The following is an 8,666-nucleotide window of genomic DNA, read 5'->3' on the forward strand; positions in this document are numbered from 1 at the left end:
ACCATGATACTATATACAACATGCACACTCACTACTACTAACATAAGCATCGACACATAGAATATGAACATGTAAGAAAACACAAAGTAAATAAGTAGGTTTAACAGCTTGCTAACATTGAAGGCGCATCGTATATATTTTTCGACGTAACGAAAACCCCACCTCCCAACCATAGCTGCCATCCAAAGCCTTGTCCACCCCACCGCCCATTCCCTGTCTTCTCTCCTGTTCGGCGGCCTCGTCGTCGGCAAGAGGAGAGTTGACCCACCATTTTCGTGTTTTCTTCGTTCTAATAGGTTCTTGTTTCCCCTAGGTTTTGGGTCCCTAGTGGTAACAATGAGGTGGCGGTGGCAATGTAGCATTGGAATAATGTCTCTTGGGTCTCTCCCTACCTTGACGACGTTCAGTCTGATGTCGATGAAGGACCTATAAGGATAGGTGTTGCCAGATTTGTTGGCTCTCTTTCGATCTTGGTAGTTGGCGTGTCCATCAAGGGGAGCGGTTGGTTGGATCTTGGTGACGTGCCTTCAACATCCTCTTCGGATTTGTTCAGCAACATGGTCCAATATTTCTTCAACCCTCTAGACTAGGGTGAAAAATTGTAAGACTCTTGCGTGTGGGGTGGTGCCCCAACTGATGTTCCTCCAACGATTTATAGATCCTGTTTCAAGTGGCGATGACTATTGCGGTCTTCAAAGCCTGGTCTAACGAGGGTATTTGAAGGTTTCACTATCTTTACAAGTGCAATTTTCAATCTTAGAAGGACGGCGTACTATCGAAGGAAGCAAATAGCCGATATGATTTTCAATGTAATTTTATTTTTGCTGCTCGTATGTCTCCAATTGTCTTTCCATTACACTAGCTATGTTTTTCTTAATTATCATATGTAAGATGCTCTTTGGGTCTCTTTTTAAAATAACAACTTACAAGCGGCATCGAAGGCTACTAATTGTTCAACGACCACACATGGTGTTTGTCATTCAAGAGCTATTAATTCAACACCATATAAAATAGACAAATACAGTATGTCTAAAACACCAGCATGATCCATGGCTCGGTTTAGGGATCATTACGAATCAAATTATAAATATCAACTGTAGACGTGAACCACATCACCACTTGTCGGAGCTGCATACACCAATTAACTGGAATGGGCGCCAAGCGAGCAGAAATGGCAGTTACTTCGCAATGCTATATAATGCCCTGCGGAGCAACTGACCAGTAAAACAACAGTACTGAAGAGACCGAAGGCAAAGAGTGGAGAGGTTTAGTTCAATTACTACTAGTTCGCTCATGGGAGACGGTAGGAAATCTGGCTCTGGTTTCTCGTCGGAGATGGTGTCTTGGTTTGCGTGGTTTCGCTCACCAAAGGTGGCGAACACTGGCGACCGGGGCACGTACTATCCGGCCGGCGGGATGGTCGTAGCGGCCAAACATTTCTCCAGTGCTCACAAGATATACTTTGGCTAGTTTCATTTCTGCCGTATACGACTGCAGTTTAGTCCTGTGCAAGTATTACCTTGTAGAGACTTAGAATCTAAAATATTTTCAAGCCTCATAGCTAATGATGTTTTTTTCTTTTTAAAAAGAAGGACATCCCGGCCTCTGTATCATAAAGATGCATGTGACCACTTTATTAAAACAAGTTCAGCAAAACAAATAGTCTGATCTGCAGAGTACAGCTCAGAAAGTAAGTACAAAAAAACTAAAGCAACTCAAAGCCACAACCAGCATGACGAAAGGACATCAAGGACCTATCCTATTATGCGACCCCGACGCCATCCAAACCAGTTGAAGATAGCCCGTGCGACCATCTCCCATCGGTTGCACCCAGTAGCCAAATGCTTCCTGGAGCCCGTAGAAGTGAGTAGCAACCACGTACGGATCCATGCCGTAGCTTGAAGATAACCTGCAAGAAATTAATAATGGATAGTCTGTTAAAAATCATATCATTTCTGCAGTTCCATATAGCCCAAAGAAATGCGCATATTCCAATCCGAATAGTTGACGCAATCTCAGGAATCACTCCATTTAGCCACGTCCCAAACAACACATCAATGCTAACTAGAGGAATAATATTAAAAGCTATATGGATGGACCTCCAAAGTAACTTCACGAGAGGGCAATCAATAAATAAGTGTTGAATTGTTTCATCATGAACACAAAAACAACATCGTGAGCTACCTATCCATCTTCGCTTAAGTAAGTTATTTTTGGTAAGGATCACTTGCTTGTGCACAAACCATATAAAAATCTTGATTCGCAAGGGAACCTTAACTTTCCAAATGTGTATCGATCTCGGGATTGGGCCAAAATTAATAAGGTATAGGTACATCGATTTGACCGAAAACACTCCATTACCTGATAACTGCCATTTCAAGGTGTCGCACTGATCAGAGAGTTGTACGTCCATCAACCTCCGCACTAAGTGCAACCAGGTGTTCCATCGCTCCTCTACTAGAGACCTCCTGAACTGGATATTCAAAGGTACCGTCTGCATGACTGTTGCCACGTAATCCTCCTTAGACATCTCACCCTAGCATGGTTGTTCTCCCCTGAGACATACTATGCTTGACAGTGTTGCTTGTCAGCGGTTAGGAGTGTTGCCTTTACGGACTATTACCTTTAAGAAAATGCGTATGCACCATGGTTGATAGAACAAACCAGTTCAAGGAGGAGCGATGCATCACACACGCTGATGGATAACTTTTGTCTTGCGCTGAGCACCCTTGTCATCGCCTGATCGTCATCGTCTCGCCTCGCACTCTCACCTTGCCTTACCACCTGATGCACAGCAGTACCCATGAGCCGATGAACAATCGACAACAGGAGAGCATGACTGCTTAGATTGGGTTGGAATCTGTCAGTTGATTCTGAACCCATGATCTACGGCTCAAAGGTAACCCTTCTGGTAGTCCCAAGTTCCTGAATTTGTTTGTTCTTTATTGAAACTTTTTGTTGTTTGTTAATTTAAGTTCGATGGGATTAGTGTTTTGGACACCAGAACTATACATACTTTAATTTTGAGATTACACCAAAATCAAGCTTGTAATGGTTGTGTCATTTCATTCGAACCCAATTTGCTCAGTTTGGATTAATGATTGTTGAGATATCACCAGAACAGTGTTGTTGTCAAAGTATTATGCAAAATTTAGCACATTTCTATTTTGCTAGAACTAATCTAATATAAGGCATAAAAGCTTTCGGTAACAACATTAAAAATGTAGATGTTTTTTGTTGAGCATTCAGTTTTCAACTAAAGAGAGAATGTTAGAATTTTGGTTTTATCCAAGTTATGATTACCAAATAATAAATAGTGGACTAGCTTTAAGAGAGTGTTGCACATATATTTGGATTTAGAGCCGAGGCCAAAACATAAATAATTATATTTATATTTATATTATTAAGGGGGCCGCTCTATTTTCGTCCCGGGCCTATGAAATGTCAAGACATGCCATGCTTGTCATGATTTGAGAGACACTTTGAACTACCTTTAAGGAACATTGCAGAAAATTTGCTTTTTAGTACAAAAAAAACCATGTGGCAGAATATTGTTGCAGTAATGACGATCAACGTACAAAACATGTAGAAACATACAGCCATTTAACATTTACCATACATGCATTTGTGACATTTTCCACGAAGTCATTCTCCAAAGTCTCCACTAGGCGTATGTGGTCTGTGGAAATTTCCTAGGGTTCCCTTGTCTCATGGCTCGATGCGGTGTTGTTTTCATAATTAGTTGACGAGAAAGTATCACATGGAAACCTACCACTCAATGAGAACTTGGAAACCCATGCCTACACCGTTGGATCTGAAACATGCCCTTCTGATTGAACATCACATGTTTGCATGCAAGCACCCGAGGGCTAGTTTTTGTAATACACAAAGCCTCTGATTTTTTCTGTAAAACACATAGAATGGTGGATGGATGATCCAGCTCCTTAGATTGCATATCCGACGACCCGTGCTGGAGTTTCCAGGTTTTCACCGGGAGGCTGGTTTCCGGGAGCTTTGGTTCGCTCGACAGCGATTTCTTCGGAAAAGCGCCAAGACGAGGACAGCTCGGGAGCGCTAGACATACAGTGGCCGGAAACTTGTGTGCATGATAGTGACGATGAAAACAACCAAACCAAAGCTGTCCATTCTCATCACGTGTCTAGTACAATGGGTCCATAATCTGACAACACCAGCTACTTACGATTTTTCTAATTTCAACATTTCTTTTCTTTTTTGAACATTTCAACTACGTACGGTGGTGAATATAAGATGTTATATGGTGGTGCGCGATTGCGTACAAAAGCAAGTAACTATAGCTGCCAACAGTTTTGCCTCACATGCGTACAAACCCCTTTGATTTCTTCTCCGGGCCTCACCACGGCCTCGTACAACAAGTTGATCCGTTGCCCACTTGTTGCCTTATTGGCATCTAGTACTGAAAGCTTTACTAAGCGCCAAAGCGACTAGTTGGCACTCAGAGGTTCACCGACAAAAATGAGATTTCTGTGTACGTAATTTTCTCTTGAAAACCATTTCTACGTACAAAATTGGAATATGTACATATTCCAACTTTTCTTCTGACTGCATCGGTGGAATAGTCTGACCTAATTACAACCGCGTGTTTAGTTTCTTGTATCCCTCCTTGGTGTGCCTCCACGATACAGTTTCTAGCTAGGTTGTTTGGCAGTCTATTTTGCATCATTTGGGATGGGCCAAAGCTAGCTCCATGTGATGCAAACATTGTCACTGAAGAAGATAGAATAGTACGCTTGCCTTTTTGAGAGAGAAAACGTACATATACCAGGCAGGGATAAAATACTCCACTTGGATGATTTTTTAAGGGTCTTTGCTACTTAATAGTTGGGTTTTGGCCGTTTCACAAAAAAAGAGCGCGGTTTTTGTGAAATTCTACTTAATACTCCTTCCGTTCAAAAATAAGTGTTGTGGTTTTAGTTCAAATTTGTACTAAAATAACAACACATATTTTGGAATGGAGGGATTAAGAGAGAGAGAGAGAGAGAGAGAGAGAGAGAGAGAGCAACAACGTGGAGACATACAACTGTATGTGATATCATTCAATAATTCTGAGTACAATTGCTTATCTTTACCATATACACTTATACTGTATGTGGAAAAGATATATAGTGCACACACTCCAACTCATAAGTTATGATGCACGATGGCATGCATCTTTGCTGAAGATAAACTGCCACACAACCTATTAGAGGCTACTGCATCTTTGCTGAAGATAAACTGCCACACAACCTATTAGAGGCTACATGGGAATGGGTTTCACAAAAAGGCTCTCAACAGTCTCCTTAAGATTTATGCTGAAGGTATATGCATCTTTCCTAGCATAGAACACTAGCATGCTATTAGCAAAGTTAATAATCCGCCGCACCACTAGGAGGTGTGAATGATGTTCGAAGTGAGCTTGATTTAAAGTTCTCCATTCGTCTTCTAGCAGTGATAGGATCTTGGAAATGGCAACCTCACTTGTGACACTGTGCTCAACCATGTAACACTCTATAGAGCTTGCCATATCCCCCTTGGCCTTCCCGCCCTGCATATTTATATGATCGGAGTTAGATACATTATCTTGAGTGCCTATTGGTGGTTGAGTTGTTATAGTTTGGGCCAAATAAGAAAATAAAAGAGTATACTTTGAATGCGGCAATGTCATCCAATAGACGTGCTATCTTCCCGCACGCTATGGCGACTTTTGGGTAACCAGCTGCCCACTCAAATGCTTCCCTTGTGACTGGATCTCCCATGCCAACCATCAAACCTACACATAGCGTTGGTGATCCTATGGACATGGCTGATAAACTCAGGTGATCTTTAAAGCTTGGCTTGTGATCCTGGTGTAACCATTCAACTTCTTGGAGATAATAAGCGGACAGATCTTGAAACTGCATAGAAGAAAAACAAATTAAACACAAAACGAACAATCTAAAAAATATGGTAAAGATATAAGGTACATGGTGGTTTACCGCTTTTCGGGCATAGGCAACATGGTAAGTGTCACAAATTGCCACTTCACTCGTAGCATCTTTAAATATTCTCAATAGTTCAGTATAGAACCTTTTAAGGTAGTCGGGTAGAAGAGAAGTGGCCCTCTCATCCCATCTACATGTCGGATTACATAGCATGAAAATCAGTCCATGACATAAATAGAATATTGATTGCATGCTAGTTTTTGTACATGCATGTAAATAAAATCCAAACTTTCAAACCTTTGTATGGCCACATTTAGTTGTCGACATTCCTCAATGGTGGCATGGGCATCATATGTGTCATCCATCAAGGAAATAAGCATTAATTGCTTGGTAAGAAATATTCTTGAGAACGCAAATTCTTTCTCATGGTATATGGCATAGCACCAAAGGTAACCCTCCACCAGGCGGTCCCGAGCATAGTTTAGCCCGACACACCTGTACAGACCGCGCCACCACCTAAAGTACTTTGATTAATCTAGGTAAAATAGATATGTCCTAATACATAACTGGATGGACAATATCCAAATTGTAAATACAGTACGTGAAGGCATGCATTTTATATCGATTCCAGCTTCATTGTGTAGTTGAGTATAACAAAGACATACTTAGTGAGATATTTGAGTTCCTTCAAGTGTACATGTTGTAGAAGGTTAAAATCCAGCTTCGCAAGCTCCAATAGAGTTGGGTTATGTTGTTCCTCGTGCATGTACTCAGAGATATAATGGAGTGTTTCCACCCTTTTCAATGTCCTTGGTAATGGTACGTGAAGGGCACGTTTAACTTGCTCGTCTAAAGGAGACTTGAGAGTGTCCCTCATCAATTCAAGATGATGCTTTGTAAATGAGATAGCTTCTTCCAATGATGGCTCACCATGAACAAGAAGATGGGCTGCGTTGTATAGACATAAAAGTCCCTTTGGGTCATTGGTAATATCTTTCCTAAAGCTCCCATCCTCATTCTTAAATTTGTTGAAAACATCTGTATGATAAATGTTGGTGAGACATTGTTAAAACAACACATATCATTGTATAACCAGTACTGTATTAATTTATTTTATAAATAGATACATAGATACCTGAAGACACCCAAAGACCATGTTCTCGAAGCAAGCCAAACCGGAGGGCAACGTGATGGAGGCTAGAGCTACTGAATTCATCCTCGATAATTTGACTTAACGCGATATCAGCCTGTTTCTTAAAGTGATGATCTATTCCGAGACGTTGGACACTGTCCAACAAGGTTATTCTTTCCACCGTGCACTTGCAACTCTCAAACAACATGTTGATGTCCTCCTTTAATTTATCAGCTCTTGCAGTCATCCATTTTTCTGACCTCTGCACACAAGCGTGCATGCATAGATTAATTAGCTGGGGTTAACGAAAGGAACCATGCATACTTGAAAAGTAAACATGTGGATTAGATTGTCCAGGAATAGTATTTACATAGTATAATTGTTTTAGAGCTTTACGCTTAGTAATATATACATATAAATAATATCAGAAATGCCTACAACACGACACCAAATAGCTGAAACGGCATATATTATTTCTAATAAGTTGAGAGAATAACTTTAAATATTGCAATGAAACAAGTATCTGGGTTAGTAATGTAGCAAACCATAATGATGAAACATGGATTGGGAATTAATAAAGCAAAAAATATATGTACATATGTAGCACTAGCGTATACCTGCAGTGGTTTTGGCTCGTAGTCGAGGAAGTAGTCACCCCACAGAGAGGGCTCATAGCTGGACAGCGTCTTCGGAGCAGCGGCAACGCCAGCAGAGGCATGGTTGTATGTATATCTTGTTTCGTGTTCAACTCTAGAGGCCGGTGTAGCTTCCGTGGCAGGTGAAGCTTGGACATGGGGAAAGCGGGGCCGGGGAGACGGTTGGAGAGGGAGACGAGAGGAGTAGGCAGATGAGGAGCAGGGACTGCTGAGTAGGATTGCCGGCGTTGGCTTCAAACTCGCTGCCATCCTCTAATGAACTCTCTGTTAGTTGTGACTTGTGAGCCTGTGACACTGGAAGGACCACGGCAACCAGCTTTTAAGGGCATCCATGCTCACGAAGATCTGTCTCAGGAGCTTTCACCGATCTTATCACAAATTTGTGAACCGTGACCTCGAACGTATACCATTACCACACACTATCTGAGGGCCAAAATAAGTGCACAACCTATTTGAGGGCCGAAACAAGTGCATACTTTTCAGCCAGCGTTGGGGGAGAGGGCCAAGAGCGGCTCGGGTGTCAGCTCCGTTTTCCTATATTTTTTGTTTGTTTCTCGATGAACGTACAACTGTGTCACTGTGACAGGACCAAGTATAGCGACACAACACCAACAAAGCATTGCCCCCACGTGCAGGCAAGCACGCACCAGTCGTTGGTTGTCAATATTTTTGGTCACTGGTTGGACGGTATTTTAAATAGGTTCAAAACACTATTGAGGGTGAGAGCGTATGCCTTACTATGATCGCTTTGGCTATGTAGAAATGATTTTGTTTTTAATGACAAAAATGCTTCTCCTCTGCAGGCTATTTTCCGTTGTACGCACTCGCTTCATATGTGGTTTATGCTACAATGAGCAGAGGTCCAATCGTTGTTCAATGCGGTGTGTACACAGTTGAAGCATGTGGCTACGGAGGTTTTTACCCAATATGGGTGGCGGC

At 41.7% G+C, this 8,666-nt stretch overlaps 1 protein-coding gene across 2 annotated transcripts; it reads right to left on the reverse strand.

The window, feature by feature from the left end:
- Positions 1-5,046: 5,046 nt before the first annotated feature.
- Positions 5,047-8,050, reverse strand: LOC125535927 (tau-cadinol synthase-like). 2 transcript variants are annotated; one of them, XM_048698995.1, is made up of 8 exons: positions 7,689-8,050; positions 7,075-7,333; positions 6,605-6,977; positions 6,237-6,455; positions 5,994-6,129; positions 5,664-5,912; positions 5,453-5,563; positions 5,047-5,403 (listed from the first exon to the last, which is right to left on the reverse strand). In XM_048698995.1, the coding sequence occupies exons 1-8, from the start codon at positions 7,974-7,976 to the stop codon at positions 5,365-5,367; spliced, it is 1,674 nt and encodes a 557-aa protein (XP_048554952.1). In that variant the 5' UTR covers positions 7,977-8,050; the 3' UTR covers positions 5,047-5,364. The 2 variants fall into 2 exon arrangements, with proteins under 2 accessions (XP_048554952.1, XP_048554951.1); XM_048698994.1 differs by having other exon boundaries at positions 5,047-5,563; positions 7,689-8,049.
- Positions 8,051-8,666: the final 616 nt, after the last annotated feature.

The sequence above is a fragment of the Triticum urartu genome, chromosome 2 (assembly GCF_003073215.2).
Source record: "Triticum urartu cultivar G1812 chromosome 2, Tu2.1, whole genome shotgun sequence".
Taxonomy (NCBI): Eukaryota; Viridiplantae; Streptophyta; class Magnoliopsida; order Poales; family Poaceae; genus Triticum; species Triticum urartu.

Excerpts from the sequence above, each read along its gene's own strand:
- LOC125535927 (XM_048698994.1), bottom strand. The coding sequence starts at position 7,976 with ATGGCAGCGAGTTTGAAGCCAACGCCGGCAATCCTACTCAGCAGTCCC. Across the intron at positions 6,456-6,604 it reads GAACTCAAATATCTCACTAA|GTGGTGGCGCGGTCTGTACA; the intron begins GTATGTCTTTGT and ends AAAGTACTTTAG. Across the intron at positions 6,130-6,236 it reads CTAAATGTGGCCATACAAAG|ATGGGATGAGAGGGCCACTT; the intron begins GTTTGAAAGTTT and ends TCCGACATGTAG.